The sequence below is a fragment of the Centruroides sculpturatus genome, unplaced genomic scaffold (genome assembly GCF_000671375.1).
Source record: "Centruroides sculpturatus isolate CEXI.00-Female unplaced genomic scaffold, Cexi_2.0 scaffold801, whole genome shotgun sequence".
NCBI lineage: Eukaryota > Metazoa > Arthropoda > Arachnida > Scorpiones > Buthidae > Centruroides > Centruroides sculpturatus.
The window spans coordinates 115,699-143,031 of NW_019385405.1; the positions used below are offsets into that span (position 1 = coordinate 115,699).

At 25.3% G+C, this 27,333-nt stretch overlaps 1 protein-coding gene across 1 annotated transcript in view; it reads right to left on the reverse strand.

The window, feature by feature from the left end:
- LOC111638597 overlaps positions 1-27,333 on the reverse strand; it is a 63,541-nt gene that overhangs the window by 35,589 nt on the left and 619 nt on the right. Inside the window, exons 2-11 of the mRNA XM_023384333.1 lie at positions 22,098-22,225; positions 21,067-21,217; positions 19,329-19,384; positions 15,008-15,138; positions 11,081-11,202; positions 9,966-10,010; positions 9,317-9,444; positions 5,258-5,328; positions 4,109-4,173; positions 2,972-3,119 (exon numbers count right to left, since the gene is read on the reverse strand). Coding sequence (XP_023240101.1) covers positions 2,972-3,119; positions 4,109-4,173; positions 5,258-5,328; positions 9,317-9,444; positions 9,966-10,010; positions 11,081-11,202; positions 15,008-15,138; positions 19,329-19,384; positions 21,067-21,217; positions 22,098-22,149 — 969 coding nt within the window. The 5' untranslated portion in view covers positions 22,150-22,225. The remainder of the gene's footprint in view (positions 1-2,971; positions 3,120-4,108; positions 4,174-5,257; positions 5,329-9,316; positions 9,445-9,965; positions 10,011-11,080; positions 11,203-15,007; positions 15,139-19,328; positions 19,385-21,066; positions 21,218-22,097; positions 22,226-27,333) is intronic.

Consider the following 27,333-nt stretch of genomic DNA (forward strand, 5'->3'; position numbering starts at 1 on the left):
ACAGAAACTTGTAAATGAGGAGACAGTACTTAAAACCAATAAATAGGCATCTTTTAATATCAAAACGTAACATAAATGATAATTAATCTGTTCACCTGTTTTAGTTATTTACATCTTGACAAATTTATTGTTTCACCTGCAGTAGTAGTTTCAAGGTCAATAGTAGGAATAAAATACTGTATTTCATTGCAAAAAGAAGTTCAATAGCAATTAATAATTTAAAATTTATTGTCTCAAGTGCTTTTAAAATTTGGCGGACCAAAAACAGTATGATATAATGAGGCACAATGTTATGGGGGACTATTGTATATATATTAATTATATATTATGTCATTAATCAGACAAAATAAAAAGTAAATATTAAATATTCTCACTTCACCCAATCCATAATTTGCTGTAATTGTAATATTAGCAGGATTGCAAGTTACTGGATCACAGGTAAAAAGTACACCAGAAACTTCAGGATATATAATTTCTTGTATTACAACTGCCATGCCACTGTCAATGGGCTGTCCATTTTTCCTGTAAAACATTTAAATATTTTATTGGTTATGTAAACTTTTATATTTATTTATATTGTGTTTCATATTCAGAATGTTATCCAACATAGCAGTGGAACATATTACTGTAGCATTGTTATCTAAAATAATGCTACAGTAATTCTTGATTTTTTTCTATAGCATGCATTCAAATATAAACATTTTAAACCTGATAGTTATATATTAAAGCCAAACAATAATATGGCAATTGTTTAGCTTTAATAGTGTGCACTCCTTGAATTTTAAAAATGCACTACTTATAAAAAATTCTTTACTTTTTATATTTAAGTGAATATGTTCATTCCATTTTCTTGTCTACCTAACTTTAGGTACAGCTTAAGTCATTAAGAAAGAAAATTTATTTATTTGTTTATTTATTTATCGTTTTTACAAATGGAAATGTTATGTATATGACAAAAGATTTCCAGTCCCTGATTAACAGTATAACCCAGATACATTAAATATAATATATAAAAATACAACTGTAAATAGAAAATAAAAAACACACAAAAAATATTCTGTCCTATTCATATTAAAATTATTTTGCTACTCAAGTAAAGTATCTAATATTTGTTGACAAAGTTATTATTTGATTATTAGATTAATCATAATTAAAATACTTTTAAAATTTCTCAAAATAAAATCATGTATTATTAAGAATTCAAAATTTAAAGAAACTAAGTCATCTTCTTTCCAGTAAGTCCAGTCATCAGGAAACAATAGCCATCTTTCTTTACAGAGACAATCTTTTATTATAGGCTATACCTGTTATTGTTTTCTGACGATTGGACATGGCGGGAAAAAATAACTTAGTTTCTTCAAATTTTAACTTTTAAAAAAATACTGTCAGCCATTTTGATTAAAATCATGTATTATTATTAAGTGTATAAACAAAACTTTCAGTTTGATAAACTTTGTAAAAAAAATTATTATTATTACTATTATATCAACTAGTTTAAGAATTATTAATACCTTTTATATTGAACTGCTGAATAAGAAAACTGAGAACTCCAACATTTTATTACAGCATCACAGATCTAAACAACAAAAATTATTTGTTAAATTTAGAAACTTAAAAAGTTTCAGATACTTTCATATTATTTAATTATCTAAGTTATTGTATATTATTCTGTACATCCATTATTTATTTATTTTTCTCATATCCCACCATTTTGTTCTTTATTTGTTCTTTACTGACTATATATTGTATAATACATATCAATATTATATACATTATATAACATACATAATATATATTAATACAGTAGACCTTCATTATATCACGCTTGTCAGGAAACAAAGAAAAAGCATGATATATATGGTGATATGCTATAACAGAGTACTAAAAATTCTGGGCTTTTACTAAACAGATTATACATGCTGTAAAATCTTTATTCTCAATTGTTTAATCTGGTGAATGATGGATATATCTGCAAAATAATTTTGCAGATATCGCCAAAAATTAGCCAAAAACTACCACAAAAAAAAATTCACATAAAAAAGGAATTATGTAACAATAAAAAAAGACTTTTCTTTACTAGACAAAACTGTTTACAAAATCTTTTTCCAAAACAATAATGAGAAAAACACATGGAAAAATACTTTAAAAATTTCCCATGTTTATTCTCCACTACATAGGGATAGCACCATACCTGACTAACCCACTGCTGAAAGATTAATTAATGTTTACATAAACATCGATACCATGAACACCAATTTAGCATTATTTTTTATTTAACAATGACATTTAAAGACAAATACTGCTGACATAAAAGCAAAATATCAGTTGCAATTTATTACACAGTTCTATATTTCACAATAAATTGCTTATTAAAAATCAATGTAATGTATATTTTTCAATAAAAACTGTAAATACAGTAAATTGAAAATTTAAAAAATAAATATTGAACATATAATAGGACATCAAAATTTATAAAATTACAGAGTAAAAATTCTCAAAAATGCAAAATAAAGTTACTACTGTATAAAAATTTTAGAATTTCCATTCAGAAATAGAGAAATCTTTTCCTTACACATTTGCATTGAGTTTGAAATTTCACAGAAACTTGTAAATGAGGAGACAGTACTTAAAACCAATAAATAGGCATCTTTTAATATCAAAACGTAACATAAATGATAATTAATCTGTTCACCTGTTTTAGTTATTTACATCTTGACAAATTTATTGTTTCACCTGCAGTAGTAGTTTCAAGGTCAATAGTAGGAATAAAATACTGTATTTCATTGCAAAAAGAAGTTCAATAGCAATTAATAATTTAAAATTTATTGTCTCAAGTGCTTTTAAAATTTGGCGGACCAAAAACAGTATGATATAATGAGGCACAATGTTATGGGGGACTATTGTATATATATTAATTATATATTATGTCATTAATCAGACAAAATAAAAAGTAAATATTAAATATTCTCACTTCACCCAATCCATAATTTGCTGTAATTGTAATATTAGCAGGATTGCAAGTTACTGGATCACAGGTAAAAAGTACACCAGAAACTTCAGGATATATAATTTCTTGTATTACAACTGCCATGCCACTGTCAATGGGCTGTCCATTTTTCCTGTAAAACATTTAAATATTTTATTGGTTATGTAAACTTTTATATTTATTTATATTGTGTTTCATATTCAGAATGTTATCCAACATAGCAGTGGAACATATTACTGTAGCATTGTTATCTAAAATAATGCTACAGTAATTCTTGATTTTTTTCTATAGCATGCATTCAAATATAAACATTTTAAACCTGATAGTTATATATTAAAGCCAAACAATAATATGGCAATTGTTTAGCTTTAATAGTGTGCACTCCTTGAATTTTAAAAATGCACTACTTATAAAAAATTCTTTACTTTTTATATTTAAGTGAATATGTTCATTCCATTTTCTTGTCTACCTAACTTTAGGTACAGCTTAAGTCATTAAGAAAGAAAATTTATTTATTTGTTTATTTATTTATCGTTTTTACAAATGGAAATGTTATGTATATGACAAAAGATTTCCAGTCCCTGATTAACAGTATAACCCAGATACATTAAATATAATATATAAAAATACAACTGTAAATAGAAAATAAAAAACACACAAAAAAAATTCTGTCCTATTCATATTAAAATTATTTTGCTACTCAAGTAAAGTATCTAATATTTGTTGACAAAGTTATTATTTGATTATTAGATTAATCATAATTAAAATACTTTTAAAATTTCTCAAAATAAAATCATGTATTATTAAGAATTCAAAATTTAAAGAAACTAAGTCATCTTCTTTCCAGTAAGTCCAGTCATCAGGAAACAATAGCCATCTTTCTTTACAGAGACAATCTTTTATTATAGGCTATACCTGTTATTGTTTTCTGACGATTGGACATGGCGGGAAAAAATAACTTAGTTTCTTCAAATTTTAACTTTTAAAAAAATACTGTCAGCCATTTTGATTAAAATCATGTATTATTATTAAGTGTATAAACAAAACTTTCAGTTTGATAAACTTTGTAAAAAAAATTATTATTATTACTATTATATCAACTAGTTTAAGAATTATTAATACCTTTTATATTGAACTGCTGAATAAGAAAACTGAGAACTCCAACATTTTATTACAGCATCACAGATCTAAACAACAAAAATTATTTGTTAAATTTAGAAACTTAAAAAGTTTCAGATACTTTCATATTATTTAATTATCTAAGTTATTGTATATTATTCTGTACATCCATTATTTATTTATTTTTCTCATATCCCACCATTTTGTTCTTTATTTGTTCTTTACTGACAATTATTTAGTGCATTTATTATTGTATTTTGTTAAAATGTTATTCATATAAATCTAGTAAATAATTTCAAGTTTGCTTAATGATTTTTCTTTACAGAAAAATTTAATACTGTAAAATTCAAATATCATAAACTGAAATAATTATTTCCTACTCAAATGCTGTCAACAGACTGTGATTTTTATATGTGAAATCCAAACTTAATTAGCTAAATAGTAAGCAGGCAATTCTTAACGTAATTATTAATATTTGGCAATAATTAGAATGTAAAAATTAAGATATTTTTACAACAATATTTATAATATATCACATAAAAATAATGTAAAAATACACTGAGTGTGGCATTAACAATTTTTTATTTTTCAAATTTAAAAACAGAATTCAAATTTGTGTTCTATTTTAAAATTAATTCACCTGAAGATGATGAACATAAATTCATTGAAAGCACTAGCGAAAATAAAATACTGTTAATGCTGCACTCAGTGTGTTTTACTTTTTCTTTATGTGATATTTGGCATGAGGTTCAAGCTATATTGTATTATAATATATGAATTTAAAATTATAAATGAATACATTAATTTCTATATAGAAATATTTTGTTCCTAATTTCAGATTTTCCTGGTAACATATGTATGTTCAAAAAATGGAATATCTGTTATGAACTTATTATAAATCTAATTACAATATTTAAATTATAACGTTTAAGTTGACAAATGTGCATTTTAAAAATATATATTATTTTCATTTAACTATAAATTTAACAACAAAACTTTTAACTAAAAACATAATAACACTTTTTAAACAGATGTAACAACAAGTTATGTATTACATTATAAACTATAAAGGTACAATATAAAAAGATTAAATTAATTAAATATAAATAATTTAAATATTTTAATAATAAAATAAAAATTAATGTTTTATACCTCATTTATATCACATAGTCCTAGAAAAGTAATCATTTGTCCAGCTGCAGAAAATTCTGCATTGTCTTCGCCTGAAAAATTTATACTATAGATTCAGCTACTCCATTATTATTTATTTTTCACATACAATACAAATTGAAAAAATTAAAATTAAATTATTTCAATCTAGAAATTTTTAAGACTATACAATTATGATCAGAAAATTTATAAAAACATTAATATCTACAATTTTTAATAAATAAAGTATTATTGATATCTGAATAAAAACTATTGGATAAGCTATTATATTTATATTCATGCTGATCATTTTCTAATCTAACAATTTTAGATGAGTAAAGAAAATAACAAGCAACTTTATAAAGAAACCAAAAATATTTCAGCCTTTAGATTTCTAAGTTCAGAAGAATCAGTAGTTGATTGTCGTGTGCTTGGGCATAACCAAGTATTGGATATTACTGTTACTCAAGGAATAGAGTAAACATTTAAAAGATTACATGTGTATGTGAATTTTTGAGAGAGAATTCGTTTTTTGTCTTTTGAAAATTTTTCTCATTTTTATTACCAGACAATGATCACATCTCTCTCCGGAGTCATTTCCTTTCCCAGGGAACTCATCAGATGTGTCATACTATAAAAAATTCTTGATTGGTAGGAAAAAATAACTTGATTTGGAGGTATAAAAAGGAGTGACTCAAGGACAAGGGGTGCCCTGAAAAAAAGGAAGAGGTGTATCATCATCATCATCCAGGCTACCTGGAATTTCCTATCCTGTGTTTCTTTAATTAAGAACACTGTCTAACTGGCTGGATTAGATCCTCCAGTTCTCCATTGCTTCTTCGACTGCCATCCAAGGAAAAGCAACCCTCATCCATGCTTGGATTCCGTCCCAACCGAACGAACGACCGAAGTCAGTGATCCAAAAATCTGCACAATTATCAGTGCATCAGAGGTATCTATATCAACTCGCAGTTTCCTGTAAACTCTCTCTCTCGACCGCTATCCAATAATATAGAGCTATGTATTTTTTTTTTGTTTTTGTTGAATTAAATTGGTTATTTTAGTTGTTAATCTCGTATCCAAGTGAATCACTTCCGATCCATCTCTCAACCCTCCTCTATCCCGAATCCGATCGTCCGCGCATGTGACCACTTGCACAAATTCTTAAGTTGCAGTTTCTGTGTCTATCCTAAAGACACAGTGGTGTCAGTCCTGATGAGGCACTAAAGAAGTGCCAACCCTCTGGTCACAGTGGTGTCAGAAGTGGGATATGAATTTTGTAACAACTCCATCCATGAGGATGGAGAACTGGAGGATCTAATCTGGGCAATTCAACAGTGTTCTTAAAGAAACACAGGATAGGAAATTCCGGGTAGCTTGAACGATGACGATACATCTCTTTCTTTTTCTCAGGGCACATGCAACTGAATAGATAACAACAAAAAATCATAAAACAACAAAATGATTTTAAAAAATCCAGCAATGAGTTGCATAACTTTCCTCTCTATTATGAGATTTTATTTAGAAAATAACTTATATTTTTAATTACAACATAATAAAATTGTTTGTGGGTTATCTGTTATGAAATTTTGTTTTAAAAATTTTCTATAGTTTCAATTATTATTAAATGGCAAAATGCTTAAATTTAAACATAGTAATCAGTTTCAAAAAAAATATTTTAAATACTAATAAAGTATAACATCATTAAATCTGACCCCACTCAAGATATGACACGTGACCCCCATCCATCTCTTAACCCCTTGACCTTTTACCACCAAAATTTAATAGCATCAATGCCCCTTATATATAAAAGCTGCCATGCCAAATTTTGTTTCTTTATCTTCACCCCAACCTGAGTTATCAAGCAAAATAAATGCCAACACACACACACACACACACACGCGCAGAATTTTTTGCCATTTTTTTTTTTTTTTACTTTCTTGGGTTCAGGAGGTCTAAAAAAACTCAGTCAAATTTGACACAATTCCAATACTTTCCCTTGTTATGTATACATAACAGCTGGGAAAGTAAAAGTGATTAAGCTATAAAAACTGTTTATTTTTATGTTAAATTAGTGTTTAAATAGTTAAAATTATTAAACAATAACCAAACATCTTTATTGTTGCCGAAAAAGTTTAATTAAAACAAACGTTTTTGGCCTATTCCATAGGCTATTGTCAGGTTGAAAATATTAAAATTGTTAATTAGAAAGATATCATTTTAGAATCACAAAACTATTTAAATTTAAAATAACATTTTTTTTTATTATATAAAAATTAATTTTTCCTGTATTTTAATCCATAACTGCACAACTATATAATTTCAAAAAGAAAGGAAGAAGTTTTTAAATTTACTATGCATTAATAAACTTGTTTAAAAAGTATAAATTTATTAAACATGCCCATTAATAAATTTCCCAAATTTATGAAAATATTAATGATGAAAAAAATTTAATTGTAAATTAATTTTATTACACAATTAAAGACTATTTATATGAAAGATTAAAGACTATTTATATGAAATTTGAAAAAAAATAAATAATACTATTTAAATTACAATTATTTATTTTTTTTCACTTTTTTATTTTCAGACTAGTTTATTAATAACTGTCCTCAAATTGAGAGCATAAAGGATAATTCTGAAAGAGTCAAAATATTTTAGAAAAAATTTTATCAATAATAAGGTTATTAGAAATTTTCTCAAATTCATAATTTTGACTAACACATTGTTTTTAAAACCTCAACGTTTTAAAATTTAAATATGGCAATTAATATTACATTATATCAGGGTCACAGTCTGATTCTCTTCAGAGTCCTATCCCTGGCATTTTGCAATGCTCTCCTCTATGCTGCATTCAGTAATAATTCTTCACTTAAACAATTCATATTAGTTTTAAAATGTTTGCTTAAAATATATTTTTAAAATAAAAATGTAAAAGTTAGCAAAAAAGTAATTTTAAAATAATTTTCAACTGTTAAAGGAAGTAAATGTCTATATTAATTTTTGGAACATTAAAATAAAAAGTACAGAGGGTAGTCTATCTAATCTAATTTTAGGCGACTTTAAAATAATACAATCTTATGCAATTCAAAAGAACAATACAAAAAGTTTTATTACATGTATAAAAATTAAAATTCATGCATGCATAATAAGACGTTTTATGTGCAGGGTTCTTATTCAAATTTTTGTTCTAATTTCCATGACTTTCCGAATTGTTGTCTGAAGACAAGGGAAGACCAATTGTATTCATTATTTACGTCGCTTCTTCTTGTGTTTATTCTGTGGGGTGTTCGTTATCCGATCATAAAAATCCTTCGCGAAAGTGTTTGTTATCCAATTTGTTCGTTATCCGATATGTTCGTTAACCGATCACCCATTGTATAACTTAAAAACACAACTAAAAAAAAGCTAAACATGATATAAATTTCATTTACAAATATTTTTAAACTGAGAGAAAGTAACATGTAAAAAATAATCAAAATTAAACATACTTTGCAAAATATGATAAAAGTAAGAAAACTATGAAATCACTAATCCATAAAATGATGTAAATATATGACGATTATCATAAATTTCTTTGGAGTATTCTTAAGCGAATCCAATTGTACTGTATAGAACAATTAAAATATTTTAAGTATAGAAATCAGTGAAAATATTTAATTCTTTCTTTAAAAGCAGGAAGGCCCAGTCTAGACTTGGCAACATTCGGAGATTGAGTGATGGGGAGGTTACAAAATCTATTTAATCTTTTAATTAAATAATTCTATATAATTAAAAGATAAATTAAAAGTTTTTTCTTCTAATACCATTTGAACATACTAACAATGCTTATTTCATGACAGAAATGATGATTCCAATAGAAATAATTTATATTAAAATATTGTATTTAAACTGATAATTGTATTTAATAATTAATAATTGTACTCAAACAAATAAATAAAATTATTTTTTCTTTTTTCATAAACCAACTTTATTAGAAACATTTTAAAATCTAATTTAAGAAATTTATTACTAAGAAAAAAAATTTGTGTGACTATTATAAAAATTAAAGCAATGTCATACCAACTGCTGATGAACGAACAGCATACATTTTTCTCTTAGTGTTTTCTTCTGTATTATTAAATAATTGTTCTTTAATTTCTTCTAAAATACAATTATCTAAGGATGTATGATTAAACTCTCCAATGATCCTAAAACCAAAAAAACTAAATATTACTTATATCAATAAAAATTGTAAAAAAATAAATATCCATCAAAAATGTACATATAAAAATGTTTATTCATTTATATTTGATGTATTTAGAATATTTAATTTGTTAAAATTACTAAAATTTAGAAAATAATTGACTGATAGTATTTGAAGCGTATTAGGACTATTCCCCCCCTCAGTAGTTTATAAATGTCATTCAATGTAATAAATATTACCATCAATATAATGTTTGAAATGTTAATCTATATTTAAAATTTTTTAATGTCTTAGTATAAGATTGAAAAGTTAATATCTTGAATTCTTATAGTTTGAAATTAAGAATATAAAATATTTTAATATTTACAACCTATTATCCATAAAAATTTCTACTAAAAAAACTAAAGTGTTAAATTAAGCTGAATTTTGAATAAGCTTTAGTTTGTAGTTTATTATTAAATTATTCCTAAAGAAAATAATGTTTTATTTTCTTTATGAAAATTTGAAAAATAAATTTATACTTACTTATAACAACAATCTTCAAGTTCATTATTTTCAATATTCTGATAACTATAACAAATTATAAAAATTACATACTGTATATGTACTNCTTTATTTGTAATTTAAATTTTTCCCTGTCTAGTTTTTTTCCAAATGTTCTACAGCCTCCATTGGCTATGATAGGAAATACCATTTTTGAATTCTTGGTACGCATCAAAATATGCAGGAAACCAGTTCGAAAATATAACATTGCATCCAGTTCATCTATTACCGTTAGTCTTCCTGGCACAGACCCTCAAGATGCAGAAAGAAGAAGGTATTATAACAATTTTAAATTTATAACTTACTGTTCTTTTATTTGAATTTTTAAAGATGATGGTTGTAATTCTGCCCAATGTACAATACTTGTGAATTTTAATATAATTAGATTTTAATAAATGTCAATAAACAGAATTTCTCTTTAATTAAATGCATACAAACACTAAGCCTAAAAAAATTATGCAAAATTAATAGTAATAGATAAAAAAGTTTTGAAAAAACTTTGTTAAAAGCAAAGAAATTGTTAATAAACATGAATATAATTGAAAAGTATTAGTGACATGCTGTAAAATGAAGTGCCTTAAAGCAAGAGTTCTGACTCCATAACTAGCCAAAAATAAGAGTTATTGAAACTATTAACTAGTTTAATAATGTGTATTATTACTAGCTAAAATTTAGATGGAAGTTACAATTAACATGTTAAATATCTTTCAGTACTTTTTTTCTATTTTTTTATGAAATTAACCATAATTTTTATGCATTATCATTGAAATTAAGTCTAGTGATATCCTAAATCATAAAATGATAAAAGATAACAATTTAAATTTTTATAAAGGTACACTTTATATTTCAAAGTTATTAATGTATTATAAATCTCTCCATTTTCAGTGATAAAAATTTCATTTTGCACTGATTTGTTCATTTACAATAAATCCAATTTTTATCATTTTTTTTATAAATAAAAAGTATAATTTATCAAAATTTTAAATAAATCATACATTTTATTCAATTATACGTAAATCATATTAAAAGTATTTAATTGATCAATCTTAAATTTGTAAATATAAAATTTTTCTTAATAAATTTCAATAAAATAATACCTCAAATTATTTTCTATTGTAAAAATACTTTGCAAAATATTTTTGTTACATTTAAGATGATGATAATAAGCTGCAGTTGTTAATATAATTCCATCTGGTACTATAAAATTGATACTGTTTGTCTATAAATATAAAATTATATCAAATTAAATATTTTCTTACCATTAATAATAAAATTATTTTTCTTAAAGACAAATATTATTTGTGAATTAAATTAAATTAAATGTGAAACTCAAGTGAGAAGATTTTAGTTATTATTTGTGAAAGACAGATTAATAAATTTTATTTAAATATGATATAAATTTAATTCTTAGTAATCCTCTCTCACTGTTTTTCAATATTATTAAAAAACAAAACTTTGCAGATATAAAATAATACAATATATTTAAATATGTAAATATTCTTTACAATATATCCAAGTGTAAGTTGTCATAAAATTACTATAATACAAATTGTACAGTAAAATAAATAATTAAAAACATTAATTGAATAACTTGCATTATTGTTTTCAAAATGAAGTAATTTAAGATTAACATAATTATTATTGATAAAGTATTACAATAAACTTAGATTTTACTGAAATTATATTGAAAAATGTTCAAAATACAAGGTGATCACAATTAAAGTTGTCCTATTAAGAGGACTTTGTAGCTCCAACCAAGAAACCAATTAAAACCAAAATTTGTGTACACACTATTCAAAAGATTCAGAAAAGAATTTTGCAAAGAAATTTTAGTTCCAAAATTGTCTGCTACAGGCTAAATGGCACTACAAGCAAAGAAATATATTAGATGCAATATACAGCAACATTTTCACCAACATTTCACTCATTTCACTGATGATTGTATGATTAGTCATTGATTTCTGACAACCTGGCCGTCACATTCTCTGGATCTGAATTCATGTAATTTCTAGCTGAGAGGCCATTTAAAGAATATAGTTTATTGTTATAATGTTGTAACATTGGCAGACTTAAAAAACAGTATTGTGTTGCATGTGCAAAACATGATGTGAGAACAGTTGTGATCAGCCACTGAACACATTATGCATTATATTCAAATTTTTATACCTAAATGATATGGAACACATTGAACATTCCCTGCATTGCTAAGCAATCTGTAAAGCACATACCTTTATGTCCCTATATGAATGATTAAATGATTTTTCATTGCGTTTCTGTTTTGTTTTATTTTGCAGTGCCATTTACCATGCAGGAAACAATTTTAGAACTAAAATTAAACTTTGCAAAATCCTTTTCCATGTTCTTTGAATAATGTGTACACAAATTTTGGTAATCAATCAGCTTATTGATTGGAGCTACAGATTCCTCTGAATAAGACAACTTTAATTATGATCACCCAGTACTTTGAAAATCTTGTATATAATTATAATTTTTTTCTTATGTTTTAACAAGTTGAAATGCCAGAATTTAACAGATATTTGGAATTGAATGAAAGTTGAGAGTTACCCAAGATGTTATTTTAGAATGAGAAAATTTTCATTTAAATTTAAAATGTGACAGATATGTTTCAAATAAGAAAGTATATTTGCTAATGTTCAAAATGTTCATTTTTGGGACTGTGAACTCTGAAGGTAAAAAAAGAAAGTCCAAAAGCATTTAGTCATTTTGATAGTGTTTGATTTTTATGCATTTCAGTTTAACTAGAAAGATAATAAAAATTTAAAAACTGTATTGAAGTTCAATCCATAGAAAAAATTGATGTTTAAATTTGATTTATGTCCAAATATTCTAAATTGTTGTTATTAACTTTATTTTAGCATAAGTAGATGTTAAGAGAATAAATATACTGTGTACAGAAAAACAATAATTTATTTTGAATCTATCAACAAGCAGAAAGAAACCACGAGTGTCCACTACAGGACTTTTTATTGAATTAATCCAATAATAATATAATAATTTATGATCACTAAATAAGTATTGCAAATGTTGTTACATGATAAATGCAAACAGATGTAACGAGATAAATTTTTCCCTTTAATTGATCAAAGATGTCAATAGTACTGTACATCTTGCATTATTAATTAGTCTTTGATTGCATTATAAGAAAAACTTTATAATATTAACATAAAATGCAGTTCTGTGTTATTAAAGACTATTAATTTTTATCTTTAATACATTTTATAGATTATTCAAAATTGTTAATGAAGTGAGAATGAAATTTATAGGGCTAATTTGTGGGAGAAATGACTGAAAATAAACCAGAATTTATTCTTTAATTTCAATAATAAAAAACTTAGTGAAAAACTTACTACAATAAATTTTTGTGTGTGTCAAGTAAGTATTTTGGATTGCCATTATTTTGTTTTCATGCTACATCTGATATGATATATGTAATCACAATATCTTTAAATATTTTTAAAAATTTTTTTATTTTCTCCATTTTTGATCTGGATCATTAAATTAATGTATAACCTCAGAAATACACAATGAAAAGCAAATCACTAACTGATGGCTATATGTAGCAGGACATATTCTAATTGTCTGATGTTTTCATTGATATCAAAGGAGAAATTAGCACTTTGAAAACTAACCATTTCTGAAAGTAATCATTTAAATAACTGACCATGATAATAGTTTCCATTAAAATATTTCAAAGTTATTCACAATAATTTTGCTATGTGTTATACAGTATGATTGTGAAAGGCCAAACTAATAGTGACTAGTGGTAGTTTGGATTAATGAAAAGTTTGGACTAACTGGGGTTATATAATAATATACAGTACAAAAAATGCTTGTTTTTCTTAGCATATATAGTAGTAGAATGCTGAAAATCTCTTGGACAGAGCACCAAACAAATTGCTCCATCCTAAATCAACTGATAATCACGACATGCCTTACCACTAAAATGTACCAATCCTATCTTTGCTTCTTGGGACATATTTCCAAATGCAAAAATGGATTTGAGAAACAAATCCTAGAAGGGAAGATCAATAACAAACGTCCTAGAGTCAGATGTTGGATTAGGTGGGCAGATGATTACAGGCCATACAATGTATGAAGCCATCCACATGGCACAACACCAGGAGTAGTGGAAAGATATAATTAAAGCCATCAATTTGTAATATCACCACATCCTTTGAAGGGCATAGGACTGAGAAGAAATATAGTAGTAGCAAAATATACGCATATACACAATGTTTTAACAGATAAGGAAATTTAAAAATACAATACAAAAATGTTGACATGCAACAGGTTTATGCAGTAAAGTACAATAAACCTATACTGTATAAAAAACTTAAAACTACTACTACTACTGTACCATACTGTATAATGTATGAAAATTAAATTTTTTTAAATCACAATACACTAAAATAATCAGAAAGTTTCTTTACAGTTTTACTCTATGCATAAAGCTTGAAAAAGTTTTCTTGTAAACAGCAAAGCAACAAAACTTCTGGGAGAGTTTTCATTGTTTTCAGCCCATTGCAGTAGTTTTTCTGCATAGCTAGCTGTATCTTTGTGTAAAACAGTTAGGAATGTTATTAAGTCAAACAGACTCACAAAAAGAATGAGCAGCTTTGCTTAAAACATGTGACTTATGTTTATTTTAAATGTGAACTGCAAGTGTACAGTTGACAAGTCCATTATTTTAGTTAAGGGAATGGTAGAAGCTGTTTAGATTACAAGGGGTTCAGATTAGCACAATAATACTGTAAATAATTTTTTACAAATGTATTAAACACATTTTAATAATTATTTCCAAACTGCTAGTTAAATTTATAAACAAAACAAGATTTTTCCTTCTAAGAAGTTTCAGTTAGAATACATGACATAAATTAATAACCTAAAATCACATTACACAAAAAACTAAAATTAAATAAAACAAGCAATTAATTAAATAATTTCAACAATTATTATTTATTCAGCTTTTAAAATTTACAAATATTTTTATTTTAAAATCTTACCTCTTTGCAACTATTCATCAATGAACTCAAACAAGATAGAGATGAACCTTTACCTCCTGAGACATGTTTCAATTTACTAATATCATCATTTATTTTAACAACCATAGGAATTTCTGTAACTTTACATTCATCTAGTCACATAAAGATATAAATTTCAATTTTTCATTGATTTCATAAATAGAGAACTAAATTACTTAAGAAGAGAGAATTAAGAAAATTAAATTACTGATTATACAAAAATAATAAATTCATCTGTTTATATAAAATAAAAATTAATATAAAATTAATGTTTACAAATAAATTTTTTTCTAAAGAAACTGATAAATATATTACAATAATATATCAATTTTAGTGAATTCCTAAAATTAAAATTTCAAAATAAATATTACTGTATTTTCATGTACTTAACCTACAATGGCATCTACCCACAAAATTTGTTAGAACAAAAATAAAACCTTTACATAACTCATCCCCATATACCCTATGCCTATGGAACAGTCAACAGATATTATCATACAGACATTATATTACAACTATTATATTACAAAATTACAATATAAGAACTAGAGGTAGACATTAGGCACCATCTCTTGACTAAAGTAGAAATTATAATTTAAATTTTAGACTATTCTATATACTATTACCCAGACTTCTAAATTTAAAATTTAAATTATAATTTCTACTTTAGTCAAGAAATGGCACCTAATGTCTACCTCTAGTTCTTATATTGTAATTTTGTAATATAATAGTTGTCATATAATGTCTGTATGATAATCTGTATGATGTTCTGCCCAATTATTTCAATTGTTGGTTGGTTCATCCAGGTATAATTTTTAACACAAAGAATTTATCTATAAACTGTGTTATTAAAAATGTTAAAGCATTATATACTATAAGGTAATTTTCATCAGAAAAAAAAATTTATGTTGTCAGATGATTTATATGAGTGTATAAACAACATATAAGAAAAAGAAAATAAAATTTTGTAGACAAGAACAAAAATTACATCATGTCAGAGAAGATATTAAGTGTAAGATTATAACATCTCAATTGTCTTACCAATTGCTTATCCAAAGTCAGTTACTGAACTTTCATAGTCACAATTAGAATAATCAAAATATGAGAGAAGAGTGAAAATGAAGTAAGAAATTCATCCCCAGTAAAAGAGATCAATATCTGAATAACTTTCCAAAAACTGTTGGTGATAAATCAAAGATTCAATGAAAAGAAAAATTGACTGTCCACAAAAAAAAGTTTATGAAAAAAGTCCAAACGGGATTAAAACAACTAAAATAGTTTCGCAGAATTGGAGAGACAATCCTCATTGAAGAATACAAAGCACTCCTCAAACTACTAAAAAAAAAATTCATTGTTAAACCATCAAGAGTTATAACCATCTTCATTAAATTGTCCAAAGAAAAAATTCTTCATATATATCCTAAAAAGTAAATCTCAAGTAATAAAAGAAATCTATTTTCACACAGGGTTTTCAGATAAAAGCCTATGTGAAAATAGATTTCATTTACTTCTGAAGGTTTACATTTTCACAGTAAAAATGTAAAAATATAAATCTTTAGTAGAAGCTCCACTGTTTCACCCAGATCTAGGGATTGAAACATCATGACAAACTTTCTCACAGATATTTACGGACTTGATCTTTTACCTTGATCCAATGGTATTTAAATCTCTCTCAAAAGTCTTAGCTTATTTACATTCATTGATGAGACTGAGTTATAGCACAAAGCTCCACATGTAAATCAGAATGAATTAAGAAAATAAACTTCTGACATAAAAAGTAATACATTTTTATTCAGAAATACCAAAGTTATAAAAAACCATAAAGATATAAAAGACCAAATGATATAAAAAACCATAAAGAAAAACAGCTTTCATATGTATATAAGATAAAAACTTTACAACTAATATAAAAGACAAACAAAATGAAATATCTAAAATAATTAAAATGTATATGTTAAATAATTATTCTAAGAGTAATTGAAAAATAGTTAAATATAAATACAAATAAACAATAGGAAAAATAAATTATATAAATTATAACAATAACAAAAAAAAGATATAAAAAAACCATATATTAAAGATTTGTTTGAGAAAATTAAAATTATTATATAAATATAACATTCAACTAGTGCTAGCAATGAAAATACAATTAAAAAATGGATATTTTATAGTTATAAGAAAAAATTAACAACAAAGGATAAATTGAAACAAAATGATGTAATTTATAAATTTAACTGTAATTAATTTAATAATCTCTCTATATAAATAGGTGAAATTGGTAAACAGTTAAAAATAAGATTAAAAGAACATAGATATCAAATATAATAAACCAAGTTCAGTAGTGAGTAAATAGTGCATTAAATATGGTTGCAAAATAAATAAAAATTCAATAGAAATAAGATGAGCAATTATTTTATTGTGGCATCGTCACAATGCCAGGCTGCAATTTTTAATCATATTTTTAATTTATTTAATTTGAAATATATGTTCTCCACCTCAAATTATTAGTGGCTTGCCCCTGTACATTATATTTTCCTTTAACAATAGTCATGCCAATGGTCATCTATCTAACTCCTATCAGGGAAAATTTTTTAATTGAAATAACATGATATCCGGTTTGCATCGGAAGCTCACATATAGTTAACTAGGGCCTCCTGCCCTTAAGCTTTCTATATCCAGTCTTGTCTTTCATTTATCTAACTCTGTTCTTGAGATTAAAAAGGGCAGACAGACAGATTAATGGCAATGGAAATTTACAGGTCTTCAATTTTTTCAAATTGCAGCCCAATCTTATAATAAAAAAAAAAAAAATTGTATGAATATTTAGCAATAACCAAAGAAAAAGGAAAATTAATTAATGTAAATGATGATATGAAAATTGACAAAAAGTAGCATAATTATATGAATAGTTTAAAATGAAGAAGTTGTATATAGAGAAAAATAGAAAAAAAAACTATGATAACATAAATTGGACTGTCAGAATGGATATGATAAATTAGGTAAGAAATTTGGTTTAATTACTCATAGATGCATCCATATTGATTCCAGCAGGTAGATTTAATGTAAAAAAATAACCAAACAAACATTTTTGATCACCTTTAGTTTGATTGTTTTTTATATTAAATCTATCTGCTGGAACCAATACAAAAGAGGTCTGTGAGTATTTACATCCTTTTAATTGTCATTAATTTAAAATTGTGATATCTAATGATTAAAAAAGTTTAACTAATGGACATAGTAATAAAAAAAGAGACAAGGATAATGTCATAGCATATTAATTAAGGAAATGATAAAAATGTATTTTAAAGACACTTGTAATCAAAGAAATTATTATACAAAATATATGTTAATGCGGATGTTATTATCAAGTAGACTGTTTATTGTGTAATATCATTAGTGAAAGAATCCACAACTTTATAATTTATTATATATTAGATAGAAATAATATCTTTCTTTTTGTATTGGATTTTAGTATGAATTAATTGATGTTGTAATATTGAGTTTTATGTAATGTTTATAAATTGACCAAAACAGGCTAAATGAAGAGGACTCTAAATTTAAGTCAAAATATACATTGGTATAATGATTATAGATATATTATGTTAGTTATTAAATAAATTATTAATGGTCTCAAATGTGTGATATACCCTACAATATTAAGTTACATGAATTAGTAACAATCTGTATATATATTAAAAGCAAAATGTTCCATCATCACTGCATGCAAATAATGTAAATTTGAAAATTTAAAAACAACTTTTAAATGGTTTTTAAAAACATTGTTTTAATTTTCAATTGATTTGATTTGATTTTTAATTTTGGCTTCAGTTTTGGTGTAAAGACCAAAATTTTAATTATTATTTAGCTTTAATTAATTTTTAAGTTTAATTTATTTAGTTTTAATTTAGTTTAGGTTTTTATAATTATTTTTAATAATTTTTATTTATTTATGATTGTTTATTTAATTTTATATTAACTTTACCAGCGTCTTTTGAAACTTAATTACAATTTTTTTAATTAATTGCAACTCTTTTGTTCTTTTGTGACATAACTATAGAAATTGTTTTAGTGTTGTTTCTCACAAAAAATAATCAAATTTAAATTTATTTTTTTAGTAATTCATTAATTAGTTATTTAGTAATTAATTAGTTTTTTAGTAATTCATTAATTTTTGTTTTATATGTTTGTCTACTTTAAAAATTTTTTTTTAATTTTAATTATAAGCAAGTTAACATTGATTAAACTATCAGGATACCTAGTATATGTAATAGTAATTTAATATATTAAGTTTAAGAATATTTACCTAAAACTTTTAATGGTGTCTGAACTTTTCTTGCAGGAATTAACTTCTCCTCATTTCTAAATTCAAATTAATTAAATATATTTATTATAATTATAATTTCATCTTTAAAACTTTATGAAATAAAAATGTAAAAACAAGATATAGAAAGTTAATTTTAATAAATAATAATAATCTTGAAATTTTATAAAATAATTATAAGTGTATGTAAAAATATATTTTCTTTACTTTTAAATTTAATAATAATATATCTGTATAGAACATATTTAAGTTGATATAAATATACCTGCAAAATAATACCATAACTATGAACATCATTAGGTCTTCATTTCTTTTTAGACTGTTACTTAATTTCAGTTGAAACAATACTCAATCAGTACTCAAAGCCCCATCTCTCTCATATATATACTTACAGGGACTATGAGCATTGATCAGCATTAAAGTTAACTTGCATTATAATGTTAATTCTAAATTATGTTAAGAAAAGAGCATCATTTTTAAAGTTAATAATAAACATCACCTGAAATGGTGATATTAAACTAGGAAAAGTATTAATACAACTAAAAATCACCTTCTCAATCTTAGCAAGTCAGTCAAACTAATCAAAAATATTTTTAATTTTAATAAATACTTTTATGCCAGGCTGCAATTTTTAATCATATTTTTAATTTATTTAATTTGAAATATATGTTCTCCACCTCAAATTATTAGTGGCTTGCCCCTGTACATTATACTTTTCCTTTNATTAAATATATTTATTATAATTATAATTTCATCTTTAAAACTTTATGAAATAAAAATGTAAAAACAAGATATAGAAAGTTAATTTTAATAAATAATAATAATCTTGAAATTTTATAAAATAATTATAAGTGTATGTAAAAATATATTTTCTTTACTTTTAAATTTAATAATAATATATCTGTATAGAACATATTTAAGTTGATATAAATATACCTGCAAAATAATACCATAACTATGAACATCATTAGGTCTTCATTTCTTTTTAGACTGTTACTTAATTTCAGTTGAAACAATACTCAATCAGTACTCAAAGCCCCATCTCTCTCATATATATACTTACAGGGACTATGAGCATTGATCAGCATTAAAGTTAACTTGCATTATAATGTTAATTCTAAATTATGTTAAGAAAAGAGCATCATTTTTAAAGTTAATAATAAACATCACCTGAAATGGTGATATTAAACTAGGAAAAGTATTAATACAACTAAAAATCACCTTCTCAATCTTAGCAAGTCAGTCAAACTAATCAAAAATATTTTTAATTTTAATAAATACTTTTCTAGGATTAAGAAAACATTACTTATATGATACTAATTATATCATCATTTGAAAATGAGATATTTGGTAATTTACAGGTAAATAATAATCTATCAGTGAAAATAGCATTGAGGTAATCAAATGCAAAGAATAAAACAAAAAGGAGTTGCATAATTTATTTTTAAAAAGTATATTAGAATAAAAAATGTAATTTACTTTTTAATTACATAATTTTATAAATTTATAATTATTTTATACTTTTATAAATAAAATTCTAACATGAAACTCAATAGATAGCTGTATTTTACCGAAATAAAAAAAAAAATCTAAGTATTGCACTTTCAGTAGCATCTGATAGATGAAATGTTGATAGATCGTGATAGATGAAATGTTAACAGATCCGGTTATTGCAATTCCACTGTTTTATTGTATAATTGTAATAATTTATACAACTTACCTAAAAACATATTCAACAATTCCATGCCCTGTAACATTGTTCAATTCACATTTGATACATCTTACATTTCTTCTAGTTGTAAAATTATCATTATGTAAAGTATCAAAAGCTTTTGTTGTTTGATCAATTGACAGACTATATCTATATTTTCCTAAATATAAAATATATAGTAGATTAAAATATATATTTAAAATTAAAAAATTTTTTCATTGTTTAAAAATAAATAAATAAATTTTTAGTAATGAGTAAATTATTTTAAAAATATTATTTACTGTAGAACAAGTCTATAATAATTTCTGTCTAATTTGCATTTGTCAGGACCCTCCCAACCCTACCAGACTTCATGGCATATACAGTGCCCCTATCAGAGATATCAGGAATAGGGACCTTCTGTATATCAAGTCCAATAAACATTCCATGAGAACAAGGATACAAGAACATCTCTCTGACATTCTACAGTCTTCTCTCCCTATGTGGCAGATCTGGAAATTGTGGTGGACTTCACTTGGTCCAAATTCATCCTAACCACATCCCACACAGAACACCTCAGATGGTTGGAGGCCATAGAAATGTTCAAAGCTAATTTTACAACATCATGTGTAAATTTTAAGAAGGAAATGATATTGTCATTGGCCTGGCAGACTCTACTTGACATCACAGTTTTAATCCTTTGGTTGAATCTTTGTTAAGCACATCCACGACTTTGAGTTTTTTTGTACTCATACTTCAAATACTTGTTCAAATTTATATTTCTTTCAATCAAAGCTTTTATGTTCTTAATGATGTTCCAACTGGTAACCAGTATAGTGCCTGAAGAAGAACTCAGGATGAGTTGGAAAACGTTTGCGATAGTTTTTGTTTTTTGTTTTTATATTTCACACTGATTATTGGTTCTGTGTATGTTGTTATAAATATATGATTTGTCTATTGGAAAGTTATGATTTATCTAAATGTAATACAGAGATCAATTCTAAACAACTTATAGTTTTAAAAATCTAAAATTTTTTTCATAATTAAAAATTAGTTCTTACCTGCTTTAAACCAAACATTAAAACAATCTTCAAAATTTCCATCTTCATACATTTTAAGAAATTTACCATCAAAAGAATCAATAGGTACAATCTTACGGTTAGGTATAATAATATAACCATATGGAACACTAAAATAAATTTTAATATTTTAGTAAAATTACAAAAAAGAGTAACTAATATAAATTTTAATTGTTACTTCATAATACTCTCATTAAAAAAGTGTTTATTCAAACTATAAAGTGTGAAAAAGATTATTATGAATAAAATTGTGTTTGAGTAAGACATCAAACAACAAACCTTAGCGATAAATAACAATCACAAAATTACACCTTTATACATATGTCTGTTATTTTGCATTTTTTGGCAAAGATTTAAATTGATTAATTTATCCAAGTCTGAAAATAGACTTCTTTTTTATATACAGTAGAGCGTCGGTTATCCGAAACATCGGTTATCTGAAAGAATTCCAGTCGGCCTAAAGTATAATTTTTATTTGTTTTTATATTTTTCAATGTATTTATTTTGTTTGTAAAACATAAAGAAATCATTTTTAATGATACAATAGCCACGATTATTATTTTAAAAGGTTTACGTTAGGCTTAACATCAACGAAAATTCAACACAAAGCGACACGCAACAGAGAAAAATTTCAACACGGGATAGGTTAATATATTTTTTCGTACATAATCGTTTATCCGAAAAATAAGTTATCTGAACAACCCCAGTCCCCAATTGATTCGGATAAACGACGCTCTACTGTATTTCAGTTTAAACATAAATTTCTCGTAAAATTATCTATGTAAAATGTTAAATAAAATAAAATCATAATGTAAAAAATTATATACAGGTATACCTCGACTTACGTCGTTTCGAGTTACGTCGTTCCCGATTATACGTCGTTTGTCAAAAAAGTATACGAAAAAATAAAAATCAAGTTTAAGTCATTTTATTCGACTTTACGTCCGTCCGCCACAAATATTGAAGTCGTAATATCACTAGAAAAGCGTTTAAAGCACATAAAATCATATTAAAATATACACATTTACAAGTATGTACTGTATTTACAGTACAGTACATGCATTCGTAAATTTAGATTACTTTTTTCTGTACTCTATTAAAAACTAAATTTATTTGTTTGTAAGCTTAAAATAGATTCTTATTAACAATATATGATTAAAAATGCATTAATAAATAAAATACAGAACTGGGAATAGTAATTTATAGTTTAGTCTAGTGACAAGTAGATTCGGAGACAAGTAAATTCGACTTACGTCGTTTTTCGACTTAAGTCGTTTTCCTGGAACCAATTACCGACGTAAGGCGAGGTATACCTGTAATACTAATTTAATAATTTCCAAAATTTACAATGTTTCAAAAATGATCTATGAATCATACAGATAAATCTTACACACAAACTGGAATGGTATAGTAATCAATACACTAACACCTAAATGCTAATTCCAGCATATAATCTTTAATGTTCCAAACGTTTTCAGCTGTCTTTCAGAGACCCTCTTCAGGAAAGAATGCATAAATACAAACAAACAGTTCTATCGTTTGAAAAGCCTTTTGAACATAGCTGTGTTCAAAAGCTAATATTAAAGATTAATATTAGCTTTTATTCCAGCACATAATCTTTAAAACATTAAAGATTATATGCTGGAATTAGCATTTAGCTATTAGTGTGTTGATCTATGAAAATTAAGCCTATCTTTTAATTTTATTGATTATATTACAGAATTTATTTATACTTATATTTTCCCTAAGCAGAATTAATAAGTATAGGTATAATACTAAGTGTTTATAATCAATAAATTTTTATAAAATTTGCTACAGTAATTCAAATTTTATTTCAAAAAGATTTTTTTTTAAATTTATATTTCTTGTAATATTGTTTCTAGCTCAGAAAAAAATATAATAATATATTATGAATAAAACTGTTCCAAAGTTTCATTACTAAAATTATTTCATATGTTTATTTTTAATATTAAATGACACAGCAATTTACAGTTCCATCAACAATTCAAATTATGTACTTCTTCACTGTTCATTTGATTATTATTTATTTCAAAATCAAATTTACACTGATTTATATAAACAATTTTTATGCCATGCTTAATTCTTCTATTTAATAAATTTATGATAATTTTAATAAGCTTAAAATTAATATACATTTACTGTATTTAGACATCACGTTTACATTATATTTGAAAATAAAATTTTTAATAATGATTATAATTAGATCTACTTTACAAATATTTTATTAATATTGTAATTATAATTAATGCTTATTTTTAAAATTTTATATTAAATTTTATAAATTTTTAAAATTATTTTAAAAATTTTATGTCTTTGTGCAATAGTTTTTATATTATAATTTTCTGTAATTATAAAAATTATTTCAATTTAATCCAATGAAACAAACATTCAGCTATTTTACCATAAACAAATATTTAACTGTTTCCATAATCAGTTATATCTCAATATTTAAAAAGAAATCAGACATTCTATTATTAAAAATAACAAACGTTTTACAAAAATATTTAGATTATTTTACCTTATAGTTTACAAACTGTACATATAAATATATATATAATTTCATTATAAAAAATATATATATATATTTCATAAAATTAGAAAATATATACAGATAATATCATTCATTTAATTTCAATATATATATATTAAATATATATATCAAAATTAAGGTTTAATTTTCAGTACAGGACCAATACCAAAAACACTATTTAAGCTATAAGACGCCCTTGTGCCAATGACACAAATGCATAATACATAACAGATACAACAGATACACTAACTAGTAATTAAGGGCTACTAATAGCCCTTGCTTGTTAATTTAAAAAAACACGTTTAATTAACTTAAAGAATTTAAAGGAATTGACTAGGAACAAGGACTTAAAAGTCCAATCCACACCTTTCACATAGTACAACCTGTTAGTAACCATGTCTAGTACATGGCAAATGAACATGAATGGGTTCTTTCCAATCTGCACTGGCCAGCATGGAGGACCATGACCAACTTCCCTCTAGCATTTTTTTTTTTCATGAATTCTCTGAATAATACTCAGTTGCTGGAAGTTGTACTGTCTCTGGCTATGCTTTTATAGGAACGCTTTGGTGTCTACTTGTCTCCACTTATTGTATTCTCTGTGTTTATTGTCCTTACATTTTCAGCTGTTTGTAACCCGCGATTACATCTGACATTGTCAGTCAACTCCTACTGTTAACCTCTTTATACTGTGTAAATAATATATGTCTCTGTCTCATGTGTATTTTTGTATACTCCAAATTACTACTGTCGCGCCTACCAATCTTGTAATTATATTTCTATGTATGTAATTCTGTAATAATCCTATTGTTATTTTGTGCTGTGTTATTATTTAATAAATGCAATGCAGGTGCCCACGGGTCCCATGACCCTGGTTACTTTTTCCCTCTATCCATCTCACTTTACTTCTCTTACTCTTACCCCTTCTTACACTCTCAACTCTTCCTCCTTTTCTAGTCTGAACATATACCTCTGTGTGAGGCCCTTATCTTTCTCAGCACTGTCTCTGGCTATGGCAGTAATCAGAAACATGAAGACAGGGTTCTAAGAATCTCCGGGTTAGACCTGGCTGTTATACAATGATGACTTTGGCTATGTACAATGACAATTTTTATCTTCTCAAATTCAGTTACATAAACTAGAAAAACTAGAGAGAATTAAGTGGGATATCTTAGGAGTCTGTGAGGTAAGAAGAAAAGAAGAAGAGAAAATTGAACTCAAATGGTTAAATGCAATAGTCTTAGCAGAGTGATGCAACTCGTGGTCTTGCACAACCTGATTTTTAGGAGGCTGTATCTCATGAAGGATTGCTTGTAGAGATATGGTTCCTTTGACTTTTTTGCTCCTATGATAATGCTTTATAGCTCTGATAAGGTCCCTATCATTTCATTCAGAGCTTGAATTAAGCCATATTATTTGTGTAAGTAGCTATTTTTTGCATTATTGTTGCCATATATGGAAACACATAATGTAAAAAATATTACTAATTTCATTATTAGATCCATTTGCACTTCTCCAAGTCCATTTGTGATGTTTTTCTTGAAAAAGGAATTTATAATGTATAGCTGTTCATATTCTACAAATTCAACAAGTCTTCTTCCTCTTTCATTTTGTTGTACCATAACCATAGTTCTCAACTGAGTTTTTGCCATTTTTCTTTTCTTCAATTCTTGAATTCAGGTTATGCATGATTAGCTTAAGATAATGATTTATTTTCTTACTCATCATTCTTACTTTTTTTTATAGAAATCTTCAATATCCTCCTCAAAATAGCTAGTTGTTGATGTATAAACTTGGATAATCTGTATTTTGTACCTTTTTGACAGATGGTTAACTAATCTTGCTACTCGTTTTTGATGGGCTGTCAAACTGAATAATATGATTTTTCCACTTTTTGTGAATAAGAAAATTATTCCACTAGTTTTATTATTATCTGTTCCCCTGTAATAGAATACATGTCTATATTTAGGCCATGAGACTATGCTGGCTTTGAGTAGCCCACCTGACTGTTCATGAAATACTTGATGTTATATAGTTTTTCCCAGGTGAGCACCAAAGCTTCCAGGTGGGGTGAGCTTCACCCCCATCTGGAAGCTTTGGTGCTCACTATTAACTGATGTGGAGCATGGAGAATAGGCAGCATACTGATACATGTTAAAAACTGACCTTTGGAAGAAAATATCTTGCAAAGGGTCACATGTACAGGTATAGTTCTTCGAATTTTTTGCTCATATAGGGAGGTTTACAATTCTCAGGGGATGCAAAACCCCTCATTCAGAGTTTGAATCTTACCAATAATACAATATTAAACTCATTTTAATTTATGTTAATTACTTTAAAAAATATTTAATGATACAATTTATGTAAATAAATAAAAATATCAAAAAACTCTACCTCTATAAAAAAAACTCTATAAAAAAACTCCACATGCAAAATAATCACCACATATCTAAAACATCATATTATTTTCATGTAAAATAAGCAATACTCAAATTTTATATGTATTTATAACTTAACAAAAATCCTAATATATTCTACATTTACAAAAGCTATTTATTATATTACATACAATAATTAATTCTATAACATGATAGAGCAGCTAGTATAAAGATTTAAATGAATTTAAAGAAAATTTCTTAAGTATTATGACAGTATTAAAATATTTTT